The sequence below is a fragment of the Leptosomus discolor genome, chromosome 2, assembly GCF_034619465.1.
Source record: "Leptosomus discolor isolate bLepDis1 chromosome 2, bLepDis1.hap2, whole genome shotgun sequence".
Lineage (NCBI taxonomy): Eukaryota > Metazoa > Chordata > Aves > Leptosomiformes > Leptosomidae > Leptosomus > Leptosomus discolor.
Genome location: NC_141392.1, coordinates 119,466,313 through 119,478,796, shown reverse-complemented (window position 1 = coordinate 119,478,796; position 12,484 = coordinate 119,466,313). Strand labels below are relative to the sequence as shown.

Here is a 12,484-nt window from a genome sequence, read left to right as displayed (position 1 = left end):
CTCGCCATTTAAAAATCAGGTGTAGCCTCGTTATTATAAACCACTGTGTGCAAGCTGAGCTTAACGTCCATGCCATGGTGTTTTGTGAGGCAGAGCTCCTACACCACGTGAGAAATGGGTGAGTATCGTGATTACATAAAGGCCAAAATTCACAGAAATTTGAATGGCACAGTCTAATTTTTGGAAGGGACTACTGATTTTGGGTATCCTGAGTGGAGATGTTGATTTTGAAAACGTTAAGTACTCATTCTCTGACAAAGATCAGTTTACAGGTTTCAGAGGCAAGGAACTCCAGTAATGGGAAATCTAAGGTTCTGTTTCATACAAAATCTATAAAGTTAAATTACATCAAAATCTCTTTCAGAAAAACTCTTTGTGAGAAAATCCTCACGATATGTCTGCATCAGTGATTTGCTTCATTTCAAAACAAAGTAAATCCGAACTTTCCATAGTATACTTCAGGAATCCCAAGTGCTTTCCAAACACACTAGAGTGCAACTTACAGGTAGAGATTATGTTCAAAATCCCCCCCAGCCACTAAGGATAAAATACATCACGTGAGTTAAAATCTGGGTGGTGCATCACATTTACACTTTTTTCCCCTTGACCTACAAGTCCACAGACTCTCCTGTTGCAATGACATCACAGCTTGCTGTTAATCATTGAAAAACGAACAAAACCGACCCACACCTTCAACAGCTTACACTCATGAACATTTTGTAATGTCTTTTTTAGCGCAGTGCATGGAGTTATGTATTTTGCACAGTGGTGTCCCCTCTTGATTTCATGACCGTGTCAGAATCACCCTTTGTGCTTTTTTGATAACATGCGAGCAGAGAAACAACCTAGAAGGCTCTCACAGAGTTTGTGCATGGGATGTGAGACTGTCTTTGGAAAGTCATAGCATTCAGAGCTTTCAGACCAAGGTGTCCTCTTTGTGGTCATCCAGGTTCTCTGTGCTTTGATGGCTCCTTCTGTTAAAATCAGAACAAATGACACATGAACAGAATTCTGGCTTTTGTTGCTAACTAATCAAACTACAGTTTGGCAATCTCAAACTGAGAACCACCAGCAAGGTGTGGTTGTTATGGACAGTGACTACAGTATCTACACAGTGGCACCAGTCCCATTTCAGATTGTCTAGCCTGTCCCCTCCAGTCTGCAGCTGCCACTCAAGAAATCAGCTGGTGCACGGGAGGCCTGTGATGTGTCTGCCAACCCCAGGTGGGTACCTCAGATACCTTAGGGCAATGAATTGGTCCCAGATACCCATATGCTTAGGCCCTGGGACTGATCCCTTAGGCATGGAAATCAGTTTCCAACTCTAATAACTTGGGATAATAAAAACAAGACAGAGTAACAACGTATTTTGCTATTTAATCCATCAATCGGCTAGGGTAGACTGTTCTTACGTGTGTCCTCAGTATACCAAGGATTCATTTGACAGAGGTGGATGATTTTGAGCTAGGCAAGATTTTCTTTGCAAAGGGAGGAAAGGGGAGGAAGTGAGAGTGATAGGGTAAAAAGGGAAAGAACAGCTCAAAGCTGTCCTTTCTTTCTCTCCCACGTTCTTTCCTGCCTACGCCTCTAATGGTTTAGATGCTTCTTATATGCCATAAACACCAAGAATGCAGTCAAGAATCCCATTTTCTTCTATATAGAAGTAAATCGTAACTATTCACATTTTCTCCAGAAATTTAATTTACATAGAACATCCTTCATTTCTGTCTTGAAACACTGCACTGCAGTAGTGCTTTGTGCACCACCTCAGAGAAAAAGTAAAATATAGCAGGCTGATATATCTGATAAATGGCCCTCTAAGCAGGTAGTGCTACACTACAAGAATAAGATACTGGAGGATGTAATGGTACCGTTCCGTTAATAATTCAACTGATAGAGTGTTGTGTTGTGTTGTTGTAAGGGATACAGACATGTATGTTGGTAGCTAATAATTTTTTGCTCAGTATGAGTAAGAGCTGCTGCAGTGATGTTACTGCTGCTTGCTGCCAGTTCAAACCTACCTTAACACTTCAAGTGCAAGCTTGGTTTCCTTCCGACTTTCTTCAGTGATTGGGTAGAAAAGAAGTATAAACAAACCTACAAGGATGAGGATAGCAGGGACCGCTCCGATGAGGATTTTCAGGGTGAGGATCACATCGTTGGATTGTCTGCATATCCCTGGCTTGTACCCAGTAAACCTAAACAAACGGAAGTAACAGTGGTGTGTGTATGCCCGAAGTTAAAAGGCAGTTGTTCATCTGCAAGCCCCCTTCCCGGGTCACTCCTTTCCCCAAAAAACTCTTTAAAACTTTTCTCTCAATTTTTTCCGTCCACTTCACTTTTTCCTTCCCCTCATTACATGTTTCAAATCTTGTTTTCAAATCTCATCTTTGTGCTCGGTTTCAGGTAACGGCATCATTTCTGTGTTTTCTCATTATTATTACGTAACATGTAACAACTAAGAGGAGCATGGAATCCCATGTAAAGAAATTGATCTGTTATTTGTTTCCTGTTAATATTTAGCAAAGCATTTAGGCTCCGCTTTAAAAGTATGCAAGTAATCTGACCAATTTCAAGAGCAATAATTAACTTCAATTTAAACATACCCTTAAGCACTCTTCTCAAGGTAGACAAATTTACTCAAGTGCTTAGAGTTAGGTACACACTTACAGTTCATTGATTCAGGGCTTCCATGCAGTCCCACAACTGCTGATGTGCTCAAATTCCCATTCCCAATTTGTGGAATGAGTTTATTTTCCTCTGAACATGCACCTATGAAAGCTACAGCTCATTTGGCATCACTCTGTCTTCTGTGTTCTCCCACAAACATCTGCCTTGGCAAATTGCTGTGAGCTAACCGGAATGCAATTGAAGAGGGGCTAATTGGTGACCAGCCATTTGTTTGAGGGTGTTAGCAATAAGCATCTAAAATTCCTAAGTCCAAAATATTCGGCCAAGCACTGCCTGTTATTTAGCAGTTTCAGCTGAAGGCCCTGAAGCAAAACATTCTGGTTACCAAGACCTAACTTGGAGCCAAGGGCTAGATAGTATTTCAGCCGAGTTCCCCTCGAAGTATTTATTGTGTGTTTGTGCGCTGTAGCAGCTACAGGCAAAGGCCCTTTCTGCCAGGTCATGCACAAAAGCGGGGTAGGAGATGGCTGACCACTTTCTCAGCCTGACTGCCTAGTCAGAACAGACAAGGCAAAAGCAGGAAAAGAACACAAAGCATCTTCCAAACTGACATGGTCTAGGTGACAGGTAGAGAGCAGTGTCCAGTACCCTAAAACCATGCAGGAGTTGGTGATCCTTTTATGCTTAACAGGCACCCCCGAAAGCACTCCAGTCCACATAAAGACTTACAAGCTCATATACATCCTCCAGCCCAGGTGCAACAGGGAATGCACAAAGCAGCTGTCACTTGTGGGGACCTTCATCTGCTGAGGTCTCATGTTTAGTCCTTTATTCATACAAGCCACTAGAATTTACATGAGCAATTTGGAAAGGGGAAAATGTAAAGAGAAGTCAGGTCTTTCTGAACTGAAACATGTTAGGGCAGGTGACTTAATGCTCAGTGATCTGGCCTAGATGATAACAATCCCGTCTTCAGTGGTCAGCCATCTGGAGCTACTGGCACGTCCAGGCTCGGGGCAAAAAGGCAATTAACTCCACAGGGTAAAGGCGGAGTAACCTCGGAATGCTTTCAGAGTAGATCCACGAAGTGGAAACACAGTGTTACTTACTCCAGTCCTGCTGCAGAAATTCCTAAGCCAATTCCTGCTGACATCTTGGTAAAGAAAACATAAGAAGAATAGAAAATGGTTTCATGTCCTTTTCTGTGAGGATTTTGCAGGCGAAAGTTATCAACAACATCAGGCAGCATCGACCTACAGATGAGCAAGATAAAAGAAAAACTCAAGCCAAAATGTCTTCTCAAAGTCCAAACCTACTGAAAGACTACATCCTGCCTCCTTCTTTTAGGATCTGATTGATGTAGTCATGTACATGAAAGAATCCAGTTCAAAAAGTCCCACTGTTTGACAGGAGGGCAAAAATCTGTATAAGAAATGCCTGGCCACATATTACAAAGTAGAAAACCACTGAAAAACTATCAAACACTTGCTGGGAGGTGACAGAATTCTTTAGACTGACTGTCATTCCAATCAGAAGTTGTGATATTAAAAAACCCCACAACAAACCCCCATGTTTCTCAAGATTTCAAGGGACTCAATCTCTGAATAGTTTCACTCTGAAATAACTCTTTTGACAAGCGAAAAAAATTTTCAGACACCAACGAGGCCTATTCTCTCTCTACTTCAAAGAGACTAAATTCGGCAATGGGGAATCAGAATCGAAGCTGCTCAAATGTCAATTGTGAATTGACATTTTATTTCCAATATATGGCATGATTTACTGTTGGAAAAAAGGGCTTCTCACCCTTTGTGTAGAAAAGCTTATGTAGTCTGACAGCTTATTTCAAACTATGTTTCCACAATCTCTTGGAGTTTTCAAGGCATTGTACAAATGAGTAATGCAAAGCAGCAATCTCAGCAACAGTCTTGCTTTCTGGCCAATTTGACCTGAATAATAATTATTCCCTCTGGAGAGAAAACGTCCCATCCTGCTCATCCTTGAGTAGTTTTTTCCCCACATATTTTCAGTCCTCAGGAGCAAAAGACCTTGAATTCTCAGTTTCTTTCAATCATATCCTTGTGTTATTTGATCTATAACAGAGGACTGCTCAAGCAAGGACACATAGCTTGGCTTATGTTTCCTCTGCTACATTCTTATTTGCTCAGCATTAACTGATTTATCTAACTTCATCATTCCTGTAGTTATGTTAGAAACCAAACCCGAGCAACTGATCTGCTGTTATCACAACTCTATAGCTACTTAGATTATTGATTCATCTACATACTTTTATGCACAATGAGCAGTTACAGTAGACTTAATCAGGGCATGGCATCTGTCACCACTGCAAGTAACCTCTATTATAAAAGCAGAAAAACACTTTTGGAAGAAGTGACTCTTACCAAATTCTGCCTCTTTCGGAGGCAAATTCCATGTAGTTATACATACATATAACATAGACATACACCCTTTCCCCACCTCAAATGTAAAATTCTCCTACCATGGCAACAGAAGAGATGCTGCAATGCTCAGACCAGAGACAAAGGCCACAAAGTAAGCCAGGATCGGGTTTGGAATGGTCACTAGCATGACTGCAAAAGGAATCATCCACTGAGGAAGAAGAAAAACAGTAAAACATCTAATTTACAGTATGCACCGCTCAATGGTATATAGATTTTTCCCTTCAAAACATAAGATTGTGTTAGAAAACAGTTCATGCACAGCAATGCCTAACTTCAGCCTTTTGGTGAAATGGCACTGCCAAAGAGCCCTGAGCCAATCTGTGTGTATCACAGAATCAGAGAGCGTTCGGGGTTGGAAGGGACCTCGAAAGATCATCTAGTTCATCTAGAACCAGAGAAAAAGAGGACAAGCCATGGTGGTGCCTTCTCTGTTAGCAGTGCTAGATCTGTAACTGCACTAGTAAGTTAAACCGTCCCAAGAGCCTATTTACCAGCCACAAGGCCAACTGGCAGACCCTGGCCACATTCATACAGCTAAACGTTCACAGTCTCCAAAAGAAGTGTAGTTATATAAATATTTTTTGTGAAGAGCCCTTAAGTGGGCTAGTTCCCAAACTGTGCCCAGATACTTTTGGGAGACTGCTAATCAGCTTGTGCTAAGATTTTTCTGCTAATTTAGTAGCAGGGATGACCAAACACCAGTTTCTATCCTAGGCCAGTGCAACTATTTAATTTACTATTGGAGATGAAACCTCATCACACTGCAGTTCAAGGGGAGGGGCAGGGTTCGATGGTCATTTTAAACTGAAAATATCCCATTTCACGGATCATTTTGTGTCTTGAATGAAGAAGAGTTTGCTTACACCTTCATTTCTAACGGCCACTTTAAAGCAACGTAGATACTCGTCAATAACTAAAACCAAGAAGGCAACGTGGTTTACTCCCACGACGGACAGCCAGATACGCTCAGACATTGCGCAAGTCATTAAGGCTGCCCTCAAAACCAAACTAATTTGGGATGCTCAGGATTTGTTTTCTGGCAGTACTTTAAACCACCAGATTTCCTCAACCTCAACCTGAGGCAGTGGGTTTACAGGATTGAAAATCCTCTATTTTAAATGCTGATTGAATGCATACAGCCCAGCTGTCCCGTACCCATCACATGCTCCATCTCCCACGCCTGTGAACCATGGGCACAGCACATGTAGAATCCAGAACCAGGGGCTTATCTACAGGGCTTTTTAATGATGAGGGATTAGTTTAACATTAAGTGTTTCAATCCTCTATACTTGCAGCTTGGGAGTTGAGGGTATGAGAAGAGCTTTCGCAGAGAGTGATTCCCCTAAGCACTGCTATTTACAGTTCTGTATGATAAGTGATTTTGGGAGTCCTGGAGTCTAATCCATTATGTTTATGCTTTAAATGCATTTCCCATCTAAAGTATTTGCTCCTAACCTAAGGAAGCAGAAAATAACCTTTCCTGCCTGCAAGTTCCCAGCACAGACAGATAATCCTTGCATTAGCCCAATGTTGTGGCAAAACCGTTATTTCACCACAAGAGAGCACTCCAGCAATACAAGATTTTATGTTGCCTACAAGCAATTTTAATGACTGCCTTATGCTCCACATGGGACACCCACTCAGAAACCAAAGCACTTAAACAAAATTCTCAATCGATAATAATAATCACTGTAACTCTAATTTTCCACTGAAAGAGAAGCACAGCCCACAGGACTGAGGCTGCAATGCCCTAAAGTCTCACTCATGCAATGGTAGTGCAATCATGGAGGCAGTGTTCCTGCTGCAATAAACAGCTAATGCATCTCCTCCTTTCCTACTTGTAAAGCAAATAGTCTGTTATTGGCACCCTGCTCCCTAGTCACAGGGCTGCCGCCCTCCCAGTTATAACGATATCCTACAGTTATCACGTGTCTTCCATCCATTCCCTGAAAGCATTATGGAAGGTGACCCTACTGGGATGCTGAAGGTGGTACTGGACTGTGCAGCAGCACATTATTAAAGGCAAATCAGGAAAAGATGCAGCTAGGGTGTGAGTGGAAATGGGGATGGAAGAGTGGAAAAGGGGCTGCACAGCCATGATTCATCCAAGGGCACGCCTCCATGCTGCAGAGCGCCGATAGATGGCAAATGAACAACTGCATATATGTGGAGAGGTGAAAAGATTTAGGGCATTTTTGGGATTTGTTTTTCTTTTTCACTATATCCTCCAAAACCCACAGCCAAAAGCTATTTCTGACTAGGATGGAAGCTAGAGTTGTGAGAGAGTGTGATCTTCCACTTTCAGACACCTTGCCAAAACCATGAAACAACAAGCTGCCACACTTAAAGTTTCTCAGGACAACTTCACCTCCACCCACCAGCTGAGAGACTTACTGATTGTAAGTTCAACGATTGTCCCGGGAGGGCAGAGCAGACAATCTAAACGAACAGAGCACGGGGAAGCAGAAGCAAATAAACAGAAGAGAATAATTTCTAGCCTGTGCACCAGCCGGATCACGGGTAGAATGCTATCAAGGATCCTGCTTGGATATGACCCTGTGCTTCCAGAAAGTCTAGGCTTTAAACTTCTAGGAAGTTTAGATACTTAGTCAGTACTCAGACTGTTGGTCATCTCTTGTGCAGGAATGAGTAAAAAGGGAGCAGTATCAGTGGAAGGAAGCCTAGATTCTTGTTGCTGATCTACCTATCCTGCCTTCTTTACTCTTTTGGGGGTCTCTTCAACATAGAACCACTTTAACAGGAAAAATTAGTCTGGAGCAGTGTGAAATTTTTTTCAGGAAACTGAATTTCAGATTACATCTTCACGCTGAAAGGTTTTGAGAAAAAAATGTGTTTTCTCCCCTGTCTCCTTCCCGTCCAGAAGAACATTCCCTAGTGACAAACATAGGAGCCTTAAATGATGTGATTTTATTTCACAGTGAGAGAGAACAGATTAGTTGTACACATCACACAAGGTGGTTGTATAGGAAGCCCCTGTGATGCATTGCCAGACACAAAATCCATCACTGAACACACACTGAGTCCCTTGAGAAATGTCTACAAGGTGAAATAGAGAGGTGGTGCTTTTTTTTAATCCAGCCCCCACTTAGACCATAATACAGTCAAGCAACTCAACTGTAAAATTAAGTTAAACCATGTTTACAGAGGTGCTGACAGGCTTTCCAGTCACGTTAAACTAAATTTATAGAGCCAAGTTGGTTGAAGAAAGCATTTTTCATAGCCAAGTAGACAGAGAAGGAGATTTCCTAAGGAGGAAATCTGCATTCCCTGGTCCAGACAATGGTCCAATACTGCTTTTGGCAATTCTCTCCGCTTAAGTGGTAAAAAGAAATGAGGATAGGACTTGGATTCCAGATGCCTACTTCAAAACAAAACAATTCAGTATATTTGGAACATGGGATCTAAAGTTACTTCTGATTCTTTGGAAGTCATTCCAACACACAGATTTTAATTCCAAAAATTATAATTGTTCAATTATATTCAACAATTGTCACCAGAAGTAAACATTTCATCTTTGTTCAGATTTTGACATATAGCTTCAGGCTAGATTTTCCAAGTCCTCATGCTTTGTTGTGCACAAGGCAGACAATTTTTCTTTCCTCTTTCATAAGTCATTGAAGGTAAACAGTGGAAAAATGAGGAGGAATAGGCCTATACAATGACTCACTGAGGATGATGACAGCAAATTGCTACTGTCTGCACTAAGTGAAGGACTTAAAATAATCCACCAGAGATGAGGGCAGGCTCGCTGAGCTGGCTTTGCAGAGCTGTGTCAAAGTTAAACTAGGCTTCTTTTCTTAGGTAGGTCACCTATTTACCTCACTAATAACTGTCCATCTCCATTCAGAGGGACGGGGGCACCGCTGCTTTCTTACATTTCTAGAGAAGGATGTGTAACAGACTTCTGTTTCCTCCTCTGTGACTGAATTACAGATGGGGTCAACTCAGCACCACATTCAAAGACAAAACAAGCCTTGTAGAACAGATAATTTGTCAACCTGAGGCAACACAGATTTGAACTGATAAAACCTCATTGGGGTTCACTTCTGAGAGCAGTCAAATGCAGAGCTTGTGCAGGTTCTTAAATAAACTAGGACCTCCCTTCAGCATCAATCCATTTCTCAAAAGTTTCTCTTGGAAACTTGGAATCTGTCTGAACTTTGGTATAAAGATTTAAAACAAACTCTGAAACTGAGCAAATTTCGTGCAGCTTGGGGTTATAAGCACTTGAAAGAGCTCCTGAAGTGGCTCCAGTTGTCAAATGAAATGAGCACAAGCAGAATTTTTTTTTTTCTCTAAGGATTTGCTTACCGAAATCCCACATGCTGCACACTTCTTGCCAAATCGCTGCAGAAACTTCTGCCAGAAGGGAATGCTCACAGCTGCTGATACCTACAATTGACAAAAAAAACCCATAGCTGTACTGTGCTCACCGCCACTGTCTTCTTCAGCTGTGGAGTTCACAGACATCTTTTTGTCTAGTCTGAAAAGAAGGTGAACTTGCAGATTCCTGTTTCCCCTCATCCTTTGTGTGATTTTTTTTATTCACTATTATATATTACAAACAAAAGCTATCCATGAGAGAGTTTTCCACAGTCAAATATCAGAAGGCAGTGTCTTCAAATGTCCTTTTCACAATGTAAACCACAGCAGTTAAAGCTATACATGGTAAGTTATTAAAGTTCAAACATGTTGCAAGTAGTACTAACACCTTTTGTCTCATTATCTGAACCTGACAAGCGATAGGTGAATTAAGTTCTACCCCACCGTAGAGGAAGAAAGCTGAAGTGCAAGATACACTTACCTTAAGATATACTTAGAGTACATATCCCATACTATGTGTTTAGTCTTAGAAACAACCTGTAAGAGCAACGGTCACTTACAGTCAACACTACCATTTTGTGTGCTGTCATACTCACCTGATAGCAGCAACAACTGCAGGTAACATAGTACCAATGCACTGAAGTATTGTTACTGATGACAGTCTTATTGACCTAAATTCAAATGTTATCTTACTGTTAGAGTTATATTCCGCTCTTTACTGACTTTAACTCCACAGTCTCTTGTCTTGGTGTCCATTACTTGCATAGCATTAAGATACCCAACAGTCATCCCTCGCTCTCCAACATTTTGGTTTTAATCATTGTAAAAGATCTGTCTTATAATGTGGGAAAGGAAGACTCAAAACTGGGTAGAAAGGGTGGGAGGCTAGGACCAAGAAGTGGAAATGAATCTCTCCTTGGATTGTTCCAGCAAAGTCTCTGTGCCAAATGGGTCAGAAATCATGCATCAGCTTCCCTGAAAATGACTGCTGCAGTATTCTATATGGTGGATAGATTCTCTACAAAATATTTTAAAAGTGCAGTACATGCATATCACAGTAATTATGCAATGTTAAATGTTCTACTGGTGTTAAAAGGACTTTGGTCAGAAAGAGGAAAATGGCAGTTTTCAGCTAATACTACTTGTAATCATAAAGTAAATCACGCAATACAGGAGTTATGAGTATCACCTAAGCAAGCAGAAATCTACCTCTGCATGTCAAGAAAAAGGTTCTGTAAAAGGATCTTTTTATCACACTGCCAATTGCTCTAGAGAGAAATCTTCATATCTCTGGATATTTTAAATATTTATCCTTGCAAGCTGCCTAGCCCAGAAGGCTCATGGGTATGAACACACAAATTAAAGTTGTTTAATTTTCAGAATATCGGACTGGGGAAAGGGAAAAAGGAGCTAAAATTCCAGACCTCCTTTCTGGCAGCAGCTTTTCTACTCCTATGTAGGACAAAGTAACTTACAGGTAAAAGCAACAAGGAACGAAGTTCCAAAGCATTAGTTTTTTAGAAGTACAGTAGGGAACACCAACTTTATTTCAAACAGGCAATGCAAAAGATGGTGTAGATTCTTAACAGTTCTTTCTAGACACAAAACTCTTCCTGTCTTCTGTTGTTTTGCACCAAATACCAGTGAGAACCAGCTATCAAATAGAAGTATGGGAGAGAAGTGCAACTCACCAAGATGGTCACTACCAAATACTGGAAGTGATTGCGAAGATCAGCAGCATGAGTGCAGAATAGAACAAAGTTGCTCTGCTCCAGCTGTTGAAGACATTTGGTGACGACCAAAAAAAGACAGGAATATTAAAGACGACAAAAATGACATGGCACTCCATAGTAGGCAAACATAGTTGATGACTGATTTGTTATTGTCATTCTTCCCTCATTTGCAACAATTCAAAGAAGCAATAACTCTCCTGCTATCACTGCAGTAACATGCCAATAATATCGAGGCAAGCAAGAGGTAAACCATGCACCTAATACATAAAAATGACCAAACCAGGAACTGCCTTATGAGAGGATTCTATCTAAAGGCTTTATTCCACGTGTTGCGACTGCCTTATGTTGTTGTCACAGCCGCAGACTACTGCAAGAATTTGCCCTTCCTTTTCCACAGCAATGCTGTAAATCTTTCACCAGAAGCTCTTGCTCCAAAACAAGTTACTCTTCAGCTGCAATTACACTCATGCCAACCTCCTGTAGTAAAGCAGCTAACTGCTGGGTTTGCAGACAGCCTTGGCTATGGAGTGTAGCTTTGGGTCAGGTAACTCCCTAAGTCTCAACGCACTGGATGGGAGGATCTAGCTGCACTGCGTCACAATGACAGCTGAAGTCACTGCCACCATACTTTTGCAGAACTCTGGGGGGTTCTGAACACTAGCACATGGTTCAGGCCCAGCTCCAGCAATTCTGCAGAAGTGGAATGGCAGGGGAGGATTTAATATTCATGCCACAGCAGTACGATCAACTCTCGCTCCTTTGTGTGCTTGTAGTTTGTAAGAGGCCATCACCTGTGTACAAATTAGGATAAAAGTTATATATCCCTTCTCCATTGGCACCAAAGCCTTCCCTAGCTTGTGTCTCAGTTTACACTGCCTTCATTTTAGATGTAGAATATCATACTCTAGGATTACGGCCAATGCACCTTTACCTGCCTATTCCTTTGCTCACCAGCAATCCCCTCACTAGATTCCAAAAAGTCATTGTCCCTCCCTTGAATAACAATAGCAAGGGTTGCTCGTGCTGGCTGAACTGCAGCAATACAACTTCCAGCTTCTGCCTCCCTCACACTTTCCCTTCAGTCTGGACAAACAGAAAACTAAAGAGATATGAACTGCCTGAAGATCTTCCTTTCTCTGAGCGTTGTCAGCAAGTAGTTGGTTGCCAGCAACCAGATGTGCGCTGTATCCTTAGTGACTGAATGGATGCTGGAATGATCTGGACCAAAGGGAACTTTCATCTTCTCCCTGTCTCTGCTGATGCTCACAGTGTCTGCAGCTCCCAAATGTAAGCAGAAATGCTTCTGATATTGTTTCT

At 41.6% G+C, this 12,484-nt stretch overlaps 1 protein-coding gene across 2 annotated transcripts in view; it reads right to left on the bottom strand.

The window, feature by feature from the left end:
- Window positions 1-562: 562 nt before the first annotated feature.
- MFSD2B (MFSD2 lysolipid transporter B, sphingolipid) overlaps window positions 563-12,484 on the bottom strand; it is a 39,299-nt gene continuing 27,377 nt past the window's right edge. For both annotated transcript variants that reach the window (XM_086461621.1, XM_086461620.1), the window contains 6 exons: window positions 11,126-11,209; window positions 9,423-9,503; window positions 5,129-5,238; window positions 3,741-3,884; window positions 2,022-2,198; window positions 563-974 (listed from right to left, as the gene is read on the bottom strand). In XM_086461621.1, coding sequence (XP_086317747.1) covers window positions 917-974; window positions 2,022-2,198; window positions 3,741-3,884; window positions 5,129-5,238; window positions 9,423-9,503; window positions 11,126-11,209 — 654 coding nt within the window. In that variant the 3' untranslated portion in view covers window positions 563-916. The remainder of the gene's footprint in view (window positions 975-2,021; window positions 2,199-3,740; window positions 3,885-5,128; window positions 5,239-9,422; window positions 9,504-11,125; window positions 11,210-12,484) is intronic.